Source organism: Antechinus flavipes, chromosome 3 (assembly GCF_016432865.1).
Source record: "Antechinus flavipes isolate AdamAnt ecotype Samford, QLD, Australia chromosome 3, AdamAnt_v2, whole genome shotgun sequence".
NCBI lineage: Eukaryota > Metazoa > Chordata > Mammalia > Dasyuromorphia > Dasyuridae > Antechinus > Antechinus flavipes.
The window spans coordinates 506,672,239-506,694,225 of NC_067400.1; the positions used below are offsets into that span (position 1 = coordinate 506,672,239).

The following is a 21,987-nucleotide window of genomic DNA, read 5'->3' on the forward strand; positions in this document are numbered from 1 at the left end:
TCAATAAACATTTGTCAAATACCTACTATGTGTAAGGTGCAATGCTAGGTGTTGAAGACAAATATAAAATCAGACCTGCCCTCATTTTATTGGATGACTTCTGATATCTCATCTATTTTAAAAACTACATAGTTCTTTTTACCTGAACATATTTACTAGTCAGGAAGCAACTGTTTTTACCCTTTCATAAAGCTCAACTCTTTTACATTTTCTTCTAAGCTAGTATCCTAATATAAGACACTGTCTTTTTTGTATTATGTGTTAACATAACAGATTGAGTGTGAAAGAGACCAAAAAAAGAATATTTGTATTAGGAAAACTGATAAAATAAACTTGAGGAAAAAAGTGTTTCAGATCAAGTGTTAGGAAAGAGAATTCCTTTTCTGAGGATCAGAAAGAGAAAATATCTCTTAGATGAATGTACTGAGGGGAAAGCAGAGCAATAGCTGAGGGAATGATGACTGCATCAGCTCATTTTCATATGACCATTTTTAGTTGATGTTTATGAAAGAAATTATAAACCTAAGAACTGTTAGAGTATTGTAAGATTATATAAGATCTATTTGGCTCATATCTAATATAAAGAGAAATTCTAAAGAGACAACTCTGAGGACAAGAAGAGCAGAAACAGTTTAATTTAGAGTTGCTTATTCCTAATAAAAACTTTTCCTCCTGAGGTTATCAGATCTACTCACTTCCACAGGTTATGATAGCATACTATTCATGTGCTCCTTTGAGAGTTTAAAAAAAAAACTATTACAATTTTACAATACCAAGATACCTTAAGCATGCAGCAAAAACAATAAGTATAATTCTCATGAAGGAAAAGGTATGCCTCACAAAAAAAAATGTATGAGACTAATTAAATGATAATTGAACATGATCCAGATTTGTAAGCAAGATGGTACAATATAAATCCAATTGTTAATGATTCATATTAATGGAAAAAAGGCTTCCTTGATAATAAAAATTCCTCATTTCAGTATTAACATACATTTCTAACTGCTAAACTTTGGTAACAGGTGTGTTTAACCTCCTGCCCCTGGATACGCTTGATATGATCTCTCATTCTTTTTCATATCACCAACAAAAAGCCAATGTGCTGGTAATTAAAACAGTCATGGGACTAGGGACAGAGAAGTAAGAATGATAATCCACTTCTATGGAGAATAGAACTTGAATTGGACTCGAAGCCAACATTAAGAAAGACTAGTTTGGGTGAATTTCTCTGGACTACCAAAATTCAAAACATCATACCACATTGGGAAACTTCCTTTACCAATGTAGGATCAGGATCAGTAAAAAACTAGAACTTACAGTGAATTTCAGCCAGCTATTTGATTTACTTACTTCACCAAGTTTCAATCTCTTGTAGCAGTGGTGTTTCTAACAAGTACCCTGTCATAAATCAATCATTTTTGGATTAACCTCATGATTCAGTTTTGCCAGTGGACTCATTCATTCTTCAAATTACTCAGAATGACACTTATAATTTATTACATTCAAGTCAACAACAAATTCAATTCAATGCCTGTTGATTATATTCTATATTTACATCTGTATTTCTATTTTATTTCCCCAATAGAATTTAAATTCTCTGGAGTCAAGAACTATAACTTATTCATAACATAACTACAACTTTTTTTGTATCCTTAACCTAGTTTGATTGTTATTATTATTGAATGGAAGTGCCAATGAATAATAACTTGCCCTAAGAAATCAGTGGTCTGGAAAATTGATAAACTAGACAATCATCCCTTGAAAAATCAAGAATTAGCAAGAATAACTAGTATGTAAAATTAAAGTATAGTTGAGATTGTAATAATTGTCAACTTTGTTGTTACTGTAATCATCTTCAAAACTAAAAATAGAGTATAAACATTATAATTAAATAGAATGAAAAGAATAGACTTTTTGGTCATCTATATACTATAAAGGCACAAAAAAAGAAAATCAGTATTATAGGATCCTAGATTAACATCAATTCTAGCCATCCACTCATTTTTCAGATGAGAAAATTGAAGCTCAGAGATCTCAAATACTTTCCCAAAATCACTTGCATTTTTGTTTTACTGGAGAAAACAACATAGTAGTTTGTTTGTTTTTTTCAACCTAGCATAAGGAGATTCGATACATCCTTTCCATGTCTTCATCTGTCATAAATGTATATTCCATTCTATTACTTTTATAACTTTTATTTCAGTGAACAGGAGAATGAGTAAGCTTAAGTAAGATCCTACTCCAGTGTGAACTTTTCCAAGACTTTGCCAACAGAGTTCAGCTGTAACAGGCCAAACTGAATTGAAAAAAAAAAATCTTCAACTATGGTCTCAATTACAGATTTTCATAGGATAAGCAGCCTAAGTTTGAAGAGGTTCATCACTATAACATTGTTCATCAAGAAGTTAGTACAAGAACTCATGAAATAATATAATAAAACATGCATGGATTCTGGTTTATATGAGTGGTTGTAATACTGATGAAATCACAGACCTTTTGAAGTATTTCCATGACATTTTCATACTTACGGAAGAACTCAGTAACTACGTTATCCAACTGGTATCTCCTCTGTTTTGTTAATAATTTAATTTTTTAATGTTTATTTTAAAAGTTATCCGTTAACATCTTTGTACTTAGATAAAGTGATTTTTTAAATCTCCTACAAAAACTGCCATTTCCTTTTAATGAGTTAGGTTACCGTCCCACCAGCATGAGATACTTGTCTTTGATCTCGAAGAGCTGCCTCTTTTCTGTAGTTTTCAATAGATTGTACGATAAAGAGAATCAATGTCTAACCAAGAGCCTCACAAGTACTTTGGCTCATGGTCAGAATATATCACTTTGCATATCACATCATTAACATAGCCAATTTTCCTCCTTTACAAGATTGAGAAAGGGAATGAAAAGACAAAGTGAAACCCTATTCTTATTGAGCAATGCCTTGTAAACTCCAATGCCCATGGTACAGACCACAATCTTCCCATTCATTTTGATGAATGTTTTATTTTTTGATTCTTTCATTGCATATTTGTCCAGAATGACCCATTGTTTGAAGTTAGGAAGCCTGCTCTGTCCCACTGTTCAGAAAACAGAACCACATTTTCCCTGCTTCCATGTTCCCCACCCAACCACCTGCTCCTTCACAACCACAGAAATACAAAAAAGCCAAACTTTCACAAGCAGCTTATTTTCTCAGCTGTTCTCCTAATCATTTCAATTTTTAAATGTCATGAAATTAAAACTGTTTTCTGGAATTGAATTCTTTCACACGTCTCATAAAAATAATCAGGTTTTTGTTTTTTTTTTTTCAGTGAAACAGTTAGAACAAGACATCTGATCTAACTGAAGGACTGAAATAACTTAGTTCCAAGTAAAGTATGGGATTTATTAGCAGAGCATCATAGTACTTGTGGTTATTCTAAATTACATTAGCACAACCAATGTTCCAAAGTAAAATGTGTTTTATTTTGCTCTTTAGGTCTCATAAATAATAGTAAGATACCCTAAACATAATATCTCCAGCCCAAGATGACTATTCATTTTTTCACAGTAAAACTTCAAGAAGTCATCTGAAATTTAGAATTCTGTAAACTCATCATCTCAGTGAAGAGCAAGATACTGCAGGTGCCTAAAATTAGTCATTTAAAATTATCTTCTTTTAAAAAAATTTAAAAATTAGAGTAGAGGAAAATTAATTTTATAAATTTCATTCATACAGTCAATTAATATTTATTAAATGCTAATGTGTACAAGGCCCTATGCTAATCATTGTGAAGGACTGTGGAGGTTATACTGCATTAGGGGAGGTAAAATACACACAAATAAGTGCAATATAAGAAATAATGTGAAAAAAATAGTAGTAGAGGAGTCAGAGAATACATTTTATAGAAGAAATGCCATTTTAAAAAATTCTTATTGTTATTGTTTTTAATATTGTCTACATTTTTCAATATACACTGTCCTACTTGCTTTATCCAGAGCCATCCCCTGCAATAAAGAATAAAAAAGAAAATCTGAAAAGCAATACAGCTGTGCGACCTTGGGCAAATCACTGAACCCTGTTTGCCTCAGTTTTCTCATCTGTAAAATGAGCTGGAGAAAGAAATGCCAAACCACTCCAGTATCTTTCCCAAGAAAACTCTAAACGGATTTGACAAGAGTCAAACATGACTGAAAAGTGACTCAACAACAACAGCAAACTTAACCAAAACAGCAACAAAATTAATTTATACATTGTCAGTTTATACCACATTCCACATCTATAGTTTCCCATCTCTGCCAATATTTTCTCCTCTATTGAGGGGAGAGGGGGCAAGCTTAATCCTTAAAATTGTACAACATTCATTTTCTTTTGTTGTTTTTCTTCCTATTAATATTGTTGCAATCATTGTTCATATTGTTTTCATGGTTTTAATTGCTTCATTTTGCTTCAGATCATGTAGATCTTCCCATGCTTCTCTGTATTCTTCATATTCATTTTTATAGCACTGTAATTCTCCACTATGTTCACATATCATAATTTGTCTAGGCATTCCCCAATTGATGGGCATCTACTAAATCTTCAGTTACTTGATAGTATAAAAATGTAGAATTTTTGAATATTTTATTTTATGAATATTTTAATTTATATTAGATCTTTCTGGTTTTGAGCTGCTTGGAGTCAGATGGTATGAGACGTAAAGTAGGTACTTTCCATAATTTCAAGTTGCTATCCAAAAAGATTGAGCCAATGCAAAGCTTCACCAACAATGTATTAGTGTGGCTATCTTCACATAACCAGGAGGATTCAATTTTGAAAGGGAACTCAAGGGCAACAGTGCCAAATTCATCATGCAGATTAAGCCAAATGAGAAAGAAAATGATGAAAGGATCAGAATTCAATAGAACATTGAGATGATGGATGTATTGTGATGAAGTTTTGAAAAGAGTATATGAATTATACTTAAATTCAAAAATAATTACATATTTAATAATTATATATTTAAACAGATCCTATACACGTTAAGGTTTTCAGGGTTAACCCTTCTCAAATGAAACATCATATCAACATTATACCATCACGGAAATTTATTTCTAATTCTTGTTGCAAGATCAAAAAAACTTTCTATGCCTCAGTTTTTAGTCTAGAATGAGAATACTATTTATCTCAAATAATAATGCTTACATTAAGGTATATAAAGCTACTAAACAGCTTTTTATTATAATGAAAAATTATATGTTATGAGACTTCAAGGTAGATATGATGGTCTTTATTAAGTCACTGCTTTAGCTAAATTTCTCCCAAACACAGTTTGTATTTTCCTATCTCAGAATGGGCTGTCAACATTATCTTCAGTTGAAATACTCTCCTCATTACTAACTGTTCAAATGCCCTCATTGATTCAAGACTCAGTATGAATTTCACTTTTCTCACAAAGCCTCCCTTGTTCACACTAATGCAAAAAGATCTTTCCTTCTTTTGAACTTAAGTAGTGTTTGTTTCTACTACTCATTTGGCATTTATCATAGTCAGTCTTTTGTTATCTTTTCACAAATGTGTCATATCTCCCCAACTAGACTGTTGATTTCTGGAGGACAGAGACTGTTTTATTCACCTTTTTATTACCCACAACGTCTTGTACATGATAGGTACTCAGCATATGTTTGTTTTGTAGTTGAGGGAGCAAACTTTATCTTTTCATATTACATCTTCTTATTCTTGTATAATTTTTTATTCATTTTATCCAAAGAATGCTTCAAAAATGCCTATTGATGTATATTAAAAACACCTTTGATTGTTATCATTATCAAAACAGGTATACAGCATGGAATCATCCAAAATGTTATGATCCTGATGTTTATCTTACACAAAATCTAAAAAGAGAAACATTCTTTATTATTAGTGTTGAACATTAATTGCTCATCTTTACAGAAGACTCTTCTAGCTCCAGAACTGTATACTTCTTCCCACTGAAATCTAGAGCAGTAGAAATAGATCAACCTAATCATCTACACTTAAAAACAAAATAGATGAAAAAAGCATATTGTCCAGATTGTGACATAATAGCTAGATGGCTATCTAATTGAATTAGTTTATCAATATGTAAATCAAACTTATTGTTGTAAAGATAATTCCCTCTTTAGCAATAAATGGAGGACATTTCAGGTGAGGAGAATGGTAAGAGCCAAAGTACAGAGGAAGTAAAGCACAAATTATGTTGGGGGAGACAAGGTGGAGAAGGAACAGGTGGTATAGGTAGATAAAGGGTGAAGCTTAAAATTAAGGGTAAGATCACTCTGATTTGCATCGGGAAAGTTGTACAATACTTTAGTATTTCACAGATATCCATGAAAGTGCTTAAATATGCAGAACTCATTGTAATAAATCTTAATAGGGATATGATACCATTTTTAACACCAGTATACACACAATGATGTTATATGGCTATAGCATTAGAGATCATTGAACTCATGTTCTCGAAAGAATTTAAATTACAACTAACCCAGAGAATGGTAGAAACTATAGAGTAGACCCAAGGAGGCATCCATTTATTAGGCATTGTATATCAGAAGTGATATAAAACACTTTAAAAAGAACATGTAGAATAAAAAAAAGGAGACAAGACAATCTTGTAACAAGAATTAGTCATAAAAGATGGTTAGCTCTAGCTATCCATTGATACTCCCAAATATTAAGAGAACAAGATGAAAGCCTCTAGCTCATATAAAATAAATCAATAAAAGATAATTTTAGGAGATAGAGAACATTAAGGACTACAGATAGGAGGAGCAAGAAAGGTTTCATGGATCTCTTAACATCTAACTTGAGAGAAGGAAAACAGGACTTTAAAGAGGCAGGTTGAAGTGGGGAAGGGGAATGCAAACATGCGTGTCAGGTATGAAGGAATAATTTGTGCAAATGACTCCTGAACAATGGCAGAAGAGAGAATGTCAAGTTCAAGTTCAATAAATAACTACCAGTGCACCTTATATGGCACATTGAGTGCATAGAGAGGAATTAAATGAAATTAGGCTAGAAATTTAGGTCAAAGTCTGATCATAACTGAAGAATTTAATTTTATTCTGGAGCATTGAAAGTTATCAAGCAGAGGAATGATATGTAAATTAAACCACTTTATAAAAAGAAAAGGATTGGCTAATGATTAGGATACTGAAACAAATCAATATGCTTGAATATAACTATTGGCTTTACCAGGGAACTGAATTACCTTAAGCACCTACCTCCACACTATGGAGTTCCTATATACAAGTATCAAAAGACAAAACTGTCACTCTTATTATAAGCTAACATGAGTCTTTTACTTTACATATGTTTATGTGTATGCATTTATTTGTGTACATGTATGGAAATATGTAAGGGTCCTTGACAGGAGAACTAAGAATCAGAATTATATTTTAATCCTCGCTGTGCCCTAGAGAGTTGTATGATCTTCAGTAAATCCCTACTCTGTCTGTACTCTGGTTCTCTTTTCTGTAAAAAGATGTTCTCTTAAAAAATTCTTAAGTCCTTCCATCTCTTTCAGTTTATAATGTAACATGTGGTATATTCAAATATGTGCTTTTTCATAGAGTTCACCATAATATCAAAGTCCCTTTCCCTATCACAGGTATGCTGAGAATGTGAAAAAAGAAAGCACATATAATTTTTTAAGTCTGTAAAGAGCTTTAACTGCCTTGGCAATTGACATTAAATAGAGACAAATGACACCATTGCTATTGGATCAACAAGAATGACAACATCTATAAATTTTAGAAAGAAAATCTTTTTAAGCAATGTAAACAATATTGTAACTCAAAGTACTAGAAGAATAATCCTACTCTTGAACAAGGTTGAAAAGTGCTTAGGAAGCCTCATACACTTCAATATAATGCACTCATCTAAGTTGGCACCCACAAAAAATAATATTACAGGGCCATAAAAACGCCTGCACAAATGTGAACAAGGAAAATTCCTAATCTTATCACTTTACTACCTCAGTGACCTATTAGTTCAAATTAACTCATTTTCATGGAGGGGCTTTTGGGGCAGCTGTGAAGCTGCTGGGTTAGCTACAGGAAGTTGCAGGTTGGCAAATTTCATTCAAATATAAACCTCTAAATTTGGCTACCTGGCATTGCAGGATCCTGTTGTTTGCCATATGCAAACTGAAAATTATATGCCATCTTTCTTGGTCAGAAGTGATGAGCTATTCAGCATTCATTTTGCCATCATTTCTAGAGAGAGGGTTGAGGTTGGAATTTGAAGAGGTGCGCTGTGTGTGTGTGTGTGTGTGTGTGTGTGTGTGTGTGTAAGGGTGCATATGAGTGTGTAATATAGGAGGGAGAAAGTAGGGATATATGTGTGTGTGTGTGTGTGTGTGTGTGTTTGTATGTGTATCCGTGTATCTGTGTGTAAATGACAAGATAAGAATTATGGTAATGTGGATCTGAGCCTTCCCTTCCAAGGAGACTAAAAATTTGTATGTGTGTATGATGCTAGATTCTCATCACTCCTAGCCTTCATTCTGAAGCTGATTTCTTAGCTACTTCTCCCTAAAATAATCAAATAAATTTTCAGATCTGGAATAATCTTTCTATTTGAAATTCCTATCTAACCCTAACATCAACTTATTCTTTAGACTTCTTCAATTCTAACTGACAAAGTATCCAAAGAGGACATGACATTTTCACCAGAGAAATCACTATTAATTTCTTCTATATAAGAGGGAAGAAATAAGATCCAGTGTGTATCTGATGTGTTTGGATCCTGTAGCTACTGACTACATCCTTGTTACCTGCAAGGACACTTCTCTACTTGTTCATTAAGAATATCTTTTAAATGTATGCACTCAGTTTTTACAGTGTATTCTCAATGATTATCTTTTTCAATCTTCACAGTTGATTTGTGAAGTAGGGATGTCAGGTGTCATTATTCCCAGGTTTATAAATGATGAAATGGAAGCACAAAGACTAGAGGTTGAGCTTGCTATAAGGCACAGAATTAATTTATGAAAGAGACAAGATAGAACATAGGACTTGTGATTCCTAGATTGTCTCCTTTCTGTTGGACCACTAGAAGTGGAGGCTTGATAAATATCCTACTATTTATTCAACTATATAGGGTTGAATTGTCATACACTAATAATTTTTCTAAAGGGTGCATTATTGAAATAGATAACACCCAGGTGAATCTAAGCCTACAGAAAATCTGAGAGAACCTGTCAAGAGCACAGATGAAAGTAGACAGGTATATAAGCTAATATTCTCAGTTCCACCTTACCATATTTATAATACAAACTTTTTTTTAATCATGTTTTCCTACTCCTTTCTTAGTGTTCCCTTGGGACTGTTGTTCCCTTCACACTTCATTTAAAAAAAAAAGTCGATCTTTTTGCCTTGAATTTTCAGAAATAAACTGATTCTACCATTCAATCAACCCAATTGCAATAATACTTGATACTTTACAGGAAAAAAAAATAGCAGACCCAAATTAATGGAAGTATGATCATCATAATTTATATGACCTTAGGCAAAACACATCAGCTGTTTGGGTCTTACCCTAAAAATAAGAAGGTTGGATAGAATACCTTCCTATTCTACCATTGCATGACTTTGTAATACGAAGGAATAGAAAATGAAAACATTGTACTTGAAAATTGAGGAAAAAGATATATGATGTTACCCACAGCATAGCTCCATATTCAATGTAGTGTTTGCACTTAAACTGACTCCATTCATTGATGTGGTGGGAGCAGATCAACTGAAAAGTTACAGTCAGCCAATCAGCAAGCATTCATTAAGGGCTTACTGTACTCCACTTATTGTGCTAAGTGCTAGAGCTATAACAAAAGATAAAAGCATGATCCCTGTCTTCAGGGAGTTCACAGTCTATTTGGGGATAGAACATGCAAACAATACATATAAGATATATAAAGTATAGATGGAAGGTAATCTCTGTGGTTGAAATCACCAACGCATTTCCTAGTCTTTTTCTTTGCAAACACTGTCAGAAGAGAGATGAAAAGAGAAACGATCGGAGCTACATTTAATTGAAAGAAATAGCAAGGAACATAGAAAGGCATGCAGTTCTCCATTCAGGATTTAGGATTCTAATTGAGTGGATGCCCATCAGTTGGGGAATAGCTGAATAAGTTATGGTATATGAATGTCATGTAATATTATTGTTCTGTAAGAAATGATTTCAGGAAAGCCTGGGAAGACATGAACTGATGCTGAGTGAAGTGAGCAGAACCAAGAGAGCATTATATACAATAACAGTAAGATTATGTGATGATCAACTATGATAGACTTAGCTCTTTTCAGCAACATAGTGATCCCAAACAATTCCAATAAATTTAAGTTGGAAAATGCCATCCACATTCAGAGAGAGAACTATGGAGACTGAATATGGATCAAAGCATACTATTTTCACCTTTTTTGTTTGCTTGCTTGCTTTTTCTTTCTTTCTCATTGTTTTCCTTTTTGTTCTGATTTTTCTTTTACCACATGACTAAAATGGAAATATATTTAAAATAATTGTACATGTATAACCTATATCAGATTGCTTACTGTACTGGGGAGGGGTGGATGTAAGGAAAAGAGGAAAAAAACTTTTTGAAACTCAAAATCTTACAAAAATAAATGTTGAAATCTAAAAAAAAACAGATTTAAGAATCTTCATTTAATGGTAAATAAAATTCATTATTCTTGAAGGCTGTATTAGTTATAAAAAATCCTGAGGTTTCAAAAGTATAGAACAGCTATTCATCAGTAAATGTAACTTTGAAAGATAAAGAAGCTCTATGAGGGAGAAAGTCAAGAAGGATTACAAGAAGGCTAAGAGAAGTAGCTAATGGATGAAAAAGAAAAGAAAGCCTAAGCAACACAGACTGTTATCTCAGGAGCTAGAACAATATTCTATTGTTGAGTTCAGTTGGCAGACAGATGGGTTGCTAACAGCTGTCTTTTGTGGAGAAGGAGTGGAAGAGAGGTGATATTAACCCAAATAATGTATATTATTAGTCTGGGACTCCAGAAGTGCCAATATAATCATTTCTTTCTGCTGTCACCACAGAAGCATAACAGATCATTGTAGAGTTACCTTTTCATTGCCACACTTATAGCACTTATATATCCTTTTTATTTCCCCACTCATAAAATGAATAAGATAAAGGTTCAAAGGGGAGTTTAATAGAGGTAAACTCCTATGTCCACATGTTCCACTCACTACCTCTGTGATCCTGGCCAATACGTCACTTCCCAGTTCCAGGTTTCTCATCTGGAAAATGAAAAGTTTGGACTAGGTGACCTCTTGGGCCCCTTTCAGCTTCAAATCAAGGATCCTTTTATTCTGTTTTCCTGTCCTTCCCATATATTTACTAAAAATAACTGCAGAAACTCTTTCTTTCATCCCCTTTCTGCTAATGTATGGAATTAAACTCAACAATCATTTATTGTGTCTACTATGTACCAGGTATTATGCTAGGTGCTAGGAATACAGAGATAAAAATAAAACAATCTCTTACTTCAAGAAGTTTACATTCTACCTCGGGGAAAACACATATACAGCAAAATAAGTAAATAAATGAACTTACAGAAAAAATAAAAGATAAGTGGATGAATAAATATAAATATATAAATGCACATATAAATAAATATATAAAAGATGCATATACATGTGTGAGCATATATGCACAGTTATATTTATATTTACTTATATGTAGTCCTTTTGTTTATGTCTATATAAGTATATTTAATGTAGAGAGGCAGAAAGAATATGTAATAAATTGGGAGAAGAAAAGAGCCCTAATAACTGAGGAGATCAGGAAATGCTTAGCATGAATGTGACACTTGACTGTCTTGAAAGAAGCCAGGAATTCCAAGAGATAGAGTGACAGAGGGAGAGCTTTCCAGGCAAGAGCCAAAGGATGGGATATGGGGTGTTATATAAGAAGAATGACAAGAAGACCAGTCTGGCAATTTGTCTGGAAAGATAGGTTAGAGTAAATTGTCAAAAGTTTTAAATTCAAAAGGGAATTTGCATTTAATCCTATAGGCAATAGGGAGCTACTGGATTTTCTTAATCAAAAATAGAGACAGAAGGGCCTTTGTAACCTTTCATAAGACCCCTTTATACATTATCAATAAGTGAAGCATAGGTTCAATACAAGCATTCTGAAAAGAAGACTGAATTTGAGGAGGAAATATTAATAGCTCTTCTAGCGGGTTGTGGCAGGAGAACCTGGTAAGGAAAACAAGGAAATATGCTATTGTGGTTTTGTCTAGTACCTTCTTTCCACACTATATGTCAGTGAGATACTAAACCATTCTAGCCTTGATTATTTCATACTCAGAAACGTTTTATGCTGAAATTTCCAAAATATTCGCATTATAGTTAAGAACTCAAAGCCAGAATATTAGATTAGAACTCAATAGCAGAATTATCTATTTGGGCTTCAGCTTCTTTGGAATGAATGAAATGAATAAATCAAAAAGTAGTTATTAAGCATAAAATACATATGGTACTAAGCACTGGAGTTTGTTTGGTTTTTTTAATGATGTATGTTCTTAGGAAGGTCACAATGACATTAGGGAAACAACCTGAACAGGAAATCTCATCTACAAACCAAAGGGAAAGGTTTTGTGATCTTCGGTGTACAGAGACAAGACTGATAGTTCTTTAGCATCATTGTCATTAATACCGCCATATATGTTTCCACTAATGAGCCATTTGATGATGCCAAGAACTTTGATAGCAAAAGTTTCTTTTCTGGGTCTTAAGGAGATTTGGAGGGAAGCAGACAGAATAGAGAGGGGAGGAAAGAGAAGAACTTACAGAAGCATTTGTCACTCCACAAGAGTTATTTCCATAAATGACAGTTGAAGGAAGGAAAGAAGGGAAGAGAATGAGACTCAGAAACAGAGACCAGAGCTCCTGGGCTTAATAGTCTGGTAGCTGATTGATTAACTGATCAATCATTTGGCTATTGGTCAGTAGTTGATGTTGGTGGTAGCAGGGACAGTAGGTTGTTCCCCTGGATTATTCCTGGAAGGAATCATCCTTCTAGCTCTAAATTCTATGACTATGATTATGATAATATTCCAACTATGAATAGAACGTGAGTCTCTTGATCTTGTGTCTAAGAATGTTTCTGGTACACAGGTAGCATGGTCTAATAATAGGTAAAGGGCTGAACTTGGAATTAAAGAGATTTAGATTCAGATACTGCTTTTGATTACTATGTGAAGATGGGCACATTTTTCTGCCTCAGCCTCCACATCTGTAATAATATAAATAGTGCTTCCTTCACAAGGTTATTGTGAGATTTCAATGAGATTCTGTATATAAAGACATCAGTTATTACATATATTACCTCTCCTGAGCTTAAGTTTAAGGGCCATATTTTTTATTTCACATTCCATCTCTGTACCCTAGAACCAGAATCTCCACTCATAGTTCTTAAGATAAGAAAGTAAATAATAAATAACAAAAGATGAATTCTTCCATTTTAGCATTCCTGAAACCATTGTTAGCATTTAAGAGCTTGAGTTCTTTCTGTTTGCTACACCTGCTCCTATAATACTTGAAATCTGTACCTCAAAGTTTCTGAAAATGAAGTTTGTAAAATAATGTCTACAGTCTTTTGGCTTACACTTGAAAAGGCAGGAGAACACATACCAATTGTCTTTGTTTTGCAGAGCGGTACCAATTCCTCTCAGTCTCCATTTGTCCAGATGCCAGGTGAGTACAACAAACCATTTCCTCAGTTATTTATTTTTTTGGTTAAAATCAGGCAATTTGACTTTCATCCGGCATACATACTTAAAGCACTAAATAATAATATTGCTCAATGCATCTTCTCTTCAAAAACTTATGTTAAAGTATATACTCACTCATATAAGGCCTAACTAGAATGATCATTATTATCTTTGTATGCTTTCTTGAAAGCATGTCACCTACTTCGGTAGTAATCACAGACAGAACATTGTTTTGGTGTGTCATAGACCCCTTCAGCAAATTGGGGAAGCCTATGAACTCCTTCTCAGAATAATGTTTCTAAATATTTAAAATAAAATATACATATTTTAAAAAGACACCAATTATCTCGAAATATAGTTTTCAATTTTTTTTAAAAAAACAAATTCTCAAACCTCCCTCTGTCCCACCTAGAAATTCACCCATAAACTTGTTTGGTGGCCATGAACCATAGCGTCAAAATCTCTGGTCTAGAGGAAGCTGACTAAGTAGTCTGGGTTAACAATTAGGTCTTTGAAAATAATGACAGGGGCAGCTAGGTGGCACAGTAGATACAGCATCAGCCCTGAAGTCAGGAGGACCTGAGTTCAAATACGGCCTCAGAAACATAATACTTCTTAGCTGTGTGATCCTGGGCAAGTGACTTAACCCCAATTACAGAAAGAAAGAAAGAAAGAAAGAAAGAAAGAAAGAAAGAAAGAAAGAAAGAAAGAAAGAAAGAAAGAAAGAAAGAAAGAAAGAAAGAAAGAAAGAAAGAAAGAAAGAAGAAAGAAAGAAAGAAAGAAAGAAAGCTCAAAGAAAGAAATAGAGAGAGAGAGAAAGAGAGAAAGAAAAAAAAAGAAGGGAAAATAAAATGTATCTGTCATGATAGGATTTAAAAGACCATTCAAGAAAGAAAGAAAGAGAAAAGAAGGGAAAATAAAATCTATCTGTCATGATAAGATTTAAAACACCATTCCTTATATGTGGTCAGTGAGGACAAATTAATAAAACTTAGCCCTCCATACTTTCTAGAATCCCCCTGAGATGAGAAAAGCTTCTATTATCCTGGAAAACATAAGCTTCTTGAGAGTCTGGGACCTTTTTGTCTTTGTGTCATCCACATTCAATCTGGTTCAACAAACATTTTAAAGAACCCACTATATAAAAAACACTAAGATGGGGGTGAGAGGATAGATAATAACAACATCTATCTGCTCCAGGAAAGTTTATAAGCCCTTTGAGGGTGAGGATGAAAAGATGGGAAAGAGATACAACAAACAAAAGAGTAAATAAAATTCATGCACAAAGTAAAGCAAAGTAATTTCAAAAGGGAAAGAATATTAGTAATTTTATAGGTTTACCAATTATAGAGCCCCGCACATTGTAAGCACTAAATAAATACTTATTAAATGAATGAATGGTAGCTTCAATATCTTCACTTCCAATGATAAGGTCAAGAAAAGTATTTTAATTGAAAATCCAAGTATTTCTAGTGAGAGTTTTCTATCCTGCATTCCCAAATTCCATTTACTAATCCTTTGAACCTGAGAATGGCTACTGCTGACCAATTCCTGCAATTTCTAATTTTGTCTAAAATCTTAACATATCTTCTATTCTTTTAAGAATTAAAAATTGTCATATTCCTAAAGACAGGATAATTTTTTAGGATGTTTCTATCCAGGAGTTGGAAATTTGGATATGAGGGCATGGGAACATTATTTACATATTCCATTCTTAGCCTTACCCACCCTTGTAGCTCTAAATATTGTTGTGTAAAACACAGCTTTATTTATTGATTTAATTTTCAACTTGTGTAGATTTTTCTCTGGAATGGCACTCTTAATACAAAGGCTGTAACTGCAGTCTTCAAACTTATGGTAGTATTAGAAGCTTTTGGATATGGAGCTTAAGATGAAATAGTAGACTACAGTGACATTCTTTTTTTTTTCTGGAGAATTCTAATTTCATTCAGTTTCAAAGGTTTGGGGTTCGAATCTCAGTTCTGCCACATATGACCTATGTAGCTTGAACCTCTCAGAGCCTCAGTTTTTCTTTCCTTTTTTTTTTTTATCTGTAAAGTGAAGAGGTCAGATTGTAATTTCTCGAGTTCATTGAATCTTTAAATCTTCCATCCTGAGATGATTTGTGCTATATGTGACACTATATATATGGTATAATAATATTATGATGTGAAATGAAATAATGAAGCTATTAGATATGATCCCTCATTCCATGGAACTTATACATGAATGCTAAAAATAATGCTAATATAAATGAAATAATAATGAACATAACATCAAGTGCTGTAGGAATTTAGAGGAAAGCAAGATTAATTGGGGTCTTAGTTGAAGAACTCCCTCTCCAGCCCTACTTTGCTATCTCCTTCTCTACTTGAGTTAAAAATGGAATAGACAACTCAGAATTGTCCCTATGTCATGGAGATACAGCTTCCAATAGGGCATATGATTCCAGAATTAATTAATTAAGATATCTCAGTCAGCAGTACATTTATTTTTGCAATCACATGTATTTTCAGCTGATACATCATCCACATTCCTCTGCAAAATAAATGTTACCTACCTTTAAGAATGTGACTTTCCCCTAAAATGGAACAACTGTACAGTTACAAAGCAGTGTTTAACATTTTCCTTGCCATCCCAATCATCTCGCCAACTTTGCTTCATTATATGAATATGGTCATCTTGAAATTCCTCCTCTTTGATATTTGAAGATATCGTAGTTGTATCCAACCTGTGTCTCCAAATTGATTTCCTATTAATCCCCTCCATGCACTCTGTATTCCTACCAAATTGGCACTCTTACAGCTCCCTGTGCCTGATATTTCTTCCCCTTCTCTTTACTTTTGATTGGGTCAATTATTCCCCATGGCTAATTGCTCTCCCACTTCATCTCTACCTCTTACAATCACTAGCTCCATCCAAGTAACAGCTCAGATACTATCTCCTATACTAAGTCTTTTGTGATCTCAAAAAACATTAGTGCTTCCCATCTTACCTTCCCAAAATGGCTTTGTAAATATTTCCATATTTACTCATCTGTGTATATTTTTCCTTTGTAAGCTCCTAGAGGGCAGGAACTATTTACATTTTTGTCTTCCCAGTGTTTAGAATGAGGACTCTAGCAAATAGCAAGAATTTAATAAATGCTTGTTGAATTGTACTGAATTTCTACACCCTCCATCCCAGCCCTTTCACTCTTTAAAAAGGTCCAAGGCTTCGTTCTCATTCTGGTTTCCGAGGAAGGATCACATGTTAGCCACTAGAGGGAGACAGATAATATGACCAAAAAATGCCAGCCCTAGCTTTTTGTCTTTGCCTCAATCAGATCGTTATCACCACCAGCAATGAATATTTATTGAATGTCTACTCCATGTAAAGCATTGTATTAAGTACTTCTGGATACCACCACCCCAAGTGGCCATAATGCTTTGCACAAAATAAATTATTTATTGATGTTTGTTGAATGGTTAAGTACAAAACCATATAACCTAGAATCCAAGCCTTCTCCTAATTCAAGGACAAAAGTAACTTGAATAATAACCTCTATAGAAAGAACCATGGCAATAAAAAATACAGAGAAAGCAGAGTTTCATAACTTTCATAAAGTTTAAAGATCATTTGAAAGATGTTTCTACTTTTTGTTTCATCCAAATTCATTTATTTCAACTATATTTATTAAGTAGATACTTTGGACATAAGGAATGCAAAGTTGATTAATTCAATGAAATAACAATGATTAAATACTTTTAGTGAGGTAGAGCGCTACTCTACATCTCCAGATATATAAAAATTTAGAAGGAAAAAAAAAACAAGATTCTTGTGCTTATCCCTCAGAGCTAGTCAAATGAGAGAGGTATGGCAGAGAGCCACTGAAATCAGAGTATTATAAAATCAAAACCAAAATACAGAAAATATACAAGGGAAGGAGATATTACTTTCTGATTTTATAACTTCTGATGAATAAAGATTTATTAGAATAAATTACATCTAAGCTAAAACTGAAAGCTAAATTGGAGCTAAAATTTCAACTGGTGGAGGAGAATGGTGAGAACAAGGTATGGAGAGTGCATTCCAGGCATCATGAATGGCATGAGCCACAGTTTCAGGAAGGCAATTCCAATTTTTCTGGGACACGAAACATATGAGAGAAAATAGTAATAGAAAAGGCTGGAGAGAAAGTTTGGAGCCAGACTGTAAGCCCCCAATGGACTAATTGGATAACACTCTGGTCTTCCCAAGCAGTCTCAGATAGATTCCTACTTTAGAGCAGAGTAAATAATAGTTGTTTTGATCATAGTATTTAAAAGTGATAGCTCAGGAAAATTTGGTTTTTTCCCAAAATACTCATTCATGGATACTTATCAGAGATGCATTCATAATAGAGCACAAAGATGATTGACCAGCTGTCTTCATTTAAAGTTAATATTTTTCCCTCTCCCCTTGCCCTTGTTTTGTTTTGTTTTGTTTTAAAATTGGCAACAGGCTCACCTGCAACATCAGGTTACTATGGTGTTAGAAGATCTTTTTTATCTGACTCGGATTTCCACAACACTAAACAATTCTCAAATGATGGCTTTCCATCAACCATGGCTAAATCTTTTTCCTGTGAGTCCTCTACAATGCAAAATTATCCACCAATCTTGGATTCCTACTTTTCTGAGCCTTACGGAGACTACCGCCCAGCAGCTCTAACCCCCAACACGAGCTCTCTCTTTGGTGCTTCGTCCTTGCCCCCACCGCTTCTGCAACCACATTTTCCTAGTGATTCCACCCACTTCGTATTTGTGAGTATTCTGATATTCTGAGAATAAATTGACAAAGGAACAAATTCCTGCAGATTGCTAATCTGTATTATTAACCAAGTTGGAGAATTCACTTAGACTACTCCCAACCTGACCAGTGAGACACTGGTCAGGAAGACTTTTTGCTAGGATTGATTTGTATTAAATTGAATTAAGTTGAATTAAGTCCTTTCCTGACACCACCACCCCACTCCTAAATCAGCAAAATCACTGCAGGTCACAGTTTAAACGTTTTAGTGCATCCCCTAAAGAACGGGGTTTCTAGTGTAGCACTGCCTAATACTACTCAAGGATGTTCACTGAAGGAAAACCCTTCATAGAAATTGGTTTCAACCTTCTGAGGAAAAAAAAAAATAGTTCATCCTGCATGAATGCAGATTCATTATTCTTGTCACTACCTTAATACTCAATGGATTTAAGTGATTTGGTAAATCTTGATTCATTTGGGAGATGCAATGGGAGAAGTAAATAGAAGGCCTATCTTGGAGCCTGGAAGACAAGGATTTAAGTTCTAATTGCTACTTTGATGGATCAATACTTTAGGCAACTACCTCTCTAGAACAGCCTATAAATTGCAAAGAAGGGTCTTACCTGCATTGTTATATGGAATCATCTGGAAATTCCTTTAACCATAAAATCACAAATCCAGTTCGGATCACTATTCTTGAATTCTTTGGAGAAGAATTTTTTTATAGATGTGAGAATTGAAAGACATAATGAAAAGACATAATTTAAGTTTTCCCAAAAATATTCAAGAAAATAGCATGAGAGTTCTGTTCTTCAAAGAATTTGGATCATCAAATTTGTAAAAATGTGAAGTAGGTCATCTGTCTTCCATTCCATTCTTTGAGGATCCTTAAGCTTCCTAGCCAATTCCAGTCTTTCGATTCATTTTTGTAATTTTTTCTTCTTAACGAATGTAATCACAGCTAAGGCAATAAACTCTGATAAAGACTCGCTCAGAGGTGTTAATCTCTCAACAATATTTGCATTTAAATCAAGCATTCTGGAAGACTGAAAAAACTTTAGGAACCAAGTAGTCTTTAATAGACTAGTTTTAGGCAGCATTATAGTTGGGGAAGGGGAGAGATGGAGGAAATGTTCCTTCCGAATTATACAAGGCTTATTAGAATAAATGGCTACTCTTTTGATATGAAAGTCTAGCTTTAGCCTTCAGCCATATTCAGTGTCTAGCATTGGACTGAAGGATTTTGGACTTGTAATAATGTCAGGGACAACATAATAAAATATTTTATTCTTTTCCTTTATTTCTTTTTCTGGGAGGGAGGGAGGGAGGAGAACAGTGTAAATACAAATCTAAATGAGGAAGTGAAATTTCATAAAAATAAGCCAAAGTTTAAAATGAGATTAAAAACTAAAGCTCCAACTAGCAGAGGAGAAAAAAAATAAAGTCTACTTTCTAGCCAGTAGTCATGCATAGGATATTTGGTGGGACCTTCCTAGATATGAAAATATAACTTTCTTGCCAACATTCAGCAACTTTTCTCTCTCTCTCTCTTTTTTTTTTTCAGAAAGATTCATGGGAGCAGACGGTGCCGGATAGCCTTAATCAGCCAGATGTGGTGTCTTCAGACCCACTGCAGACACTACCAACTAGTACTAATTGCCTTTCATCACAAGAATCTGGAAGTCCCTCTCAACATAGAAGCTCTAGTTGGGGGGCTGCTCTCCCTGGAGCTCAGCCTTACTCACTGCATGCCCTAGAGGACCTGCATTATACACCAGGTTACCCTCCTCCTTCCTCCTACTCTTTCACACCTTTTATGACAGTGACCAATGACTTAACCCCCAAGGTGATTCAGCTATCTTCAGATGAGACCCTGGATACAACATCTCTTCATGAGAATCCATCCTGGACAAAAGACGATGGGAATGGGGTATGGGGATCCTATGAATGTCGAAGAGCTTACTGAAAAAAAAATGACTTGTAATAATATGTTTTCAAATGCTGATGTTTTCACTCAGTAAATAGATCTGGCAGTTCATTCAAAGAATAATTTTCAAGGGATATAATAATTGTTTTAACTTTTTTAAGGGCATCAAAAAGACATCTAACAGAGGGATGCTGATATATTTACAATGCAGTAATACATATCTTTAATGTCATGCCCTGGAGCATTGACAGGCCATCCATAGGACTGTATCATAGGACTACTGGAGCAGTCAACTATCTCTTGGTATTTCTATAATTCTATTTTCCAAGAAAGACCATTGAATTCTGTTATAGAATTAGTAACTTCATTGCAGTAAAATTTTACTACATATTCTCAGAAACATAAAACTAAAGTGCAGAACTATTTCTTGACCCCAATATTTTCTTTAATTAATATCAAAGCCAAAATAGATCATACAACATAATTGATTTTCATGTATAATCTATCATATTATTTAGAAGATCAGTGTCATTTAATATAAAATAGTTCTCTTTGAAGTTAACTTCAGGAAGATGGAGGTTCAAATCCTGCCTTTGACACTAATTTGGCCTAAAATTTACATACTAAATTATAGACAAGTTGATGTCCCAAGTGAAGGGAAATCTCACATCTAAGATGTTTGTTAAATTGATGAAAAAGAAGATGATAAAGAAGAAGATTATGAAGAAGAGGAAGAAGAAGAAGAAGAAGAAGATGATGATGATGATGATATAAGACCTAACATAGGATAACCCATTTCAAGCAAACCTCCCTTCATATAATATTGCTTTAAAGGGGCAGTTTTAAAAGGATTTTTTTTTATTCTGGGTGAATTTTTTTAATTGTGGAAATAAAGAAGACATTATTTACAAGTACAACCAGATGGGGAGACTACAACTTGGCAACTATATTCAGTATGTTCACAAATAGGACTCAGCTCTGAAATCTATCCAGACTAGAAACTAGACCAGAAGGAGAGAAGATAAATGTCAAAAATTATTTTTCTAATTAATATAAATATTAATTAACCAGAGACATTAGACCCCTGATGGGGTAAATATAGAGACTAAAAGTAACAGTGAAATCGTCCAACAGAAATGTAATCAAAAGAGAATTTTGATCAGTCACCTAAAAGCCAGATATCAGATGATATCAACAAGCTATAAGAGAATGTTTATATAAGAAAACAAATTAGGACATATCCTGGCCAAAAATAAATAAATAAATGCACTTGTAATTATTAGAAGGAATACCTTGCCTGTGGGACATGACCAAAAGAATATAATTCTCTTTAAAGATAAATAAAATAACATTTTAGGTTCACTAATTAATCTCACTTTGGTTGTTCTTAATTAATTTTTTGTGATTTAATGATCTTTGAGCACATTCCCAATATGATTCCTACTAAGCTTTCATGGCCACCCAGATCATTAAATGCTTTGCACGTTTTGCCTCCCACACAAAATCCTGGGTTCCTATATTTCAGTCCCTCTCATTCTGGTAGCCAGTTGAAC

At 33.9% G+C, this 21,987-nt stretch overlaps 1 protein-coding gene across 1 annotated transcript in view; it reads left to right on the forward strand.

Moving 5' to 3' along the window:
* The window catches only part of POU2AF2 (POU class 2 homeobox associating factor 2), a 59,239-nt gene extending 37,500 nt beyond the window's left edge, over nucleotides 1-21,739 (forward strand). The window contains exons 4-6 of the mRNA XM_051990702.1: nucleotides 13,678-13,720; nucleotides 18,220-18,521; nucleotides 20,072-21,739. Of these exons, the coding sequence (XP_051846662.1) occupies nucleotides 13,678-13,720; nucleotides 18,220-18,521; nucleotides 20,072-20,473 (747 nt within the window). The 3' untranslated portion in view covers nucleotides 20,474-21,739. The remainder of the gene's footprint in view (nucleotides 1-13,677; nucleotides 13,721-18,219; nucleotides 18,522-20,071) is intronic.
* The last annotated feature ends 248 nt before the right edge of the window (nucleotides 21,740-21,987 follow it).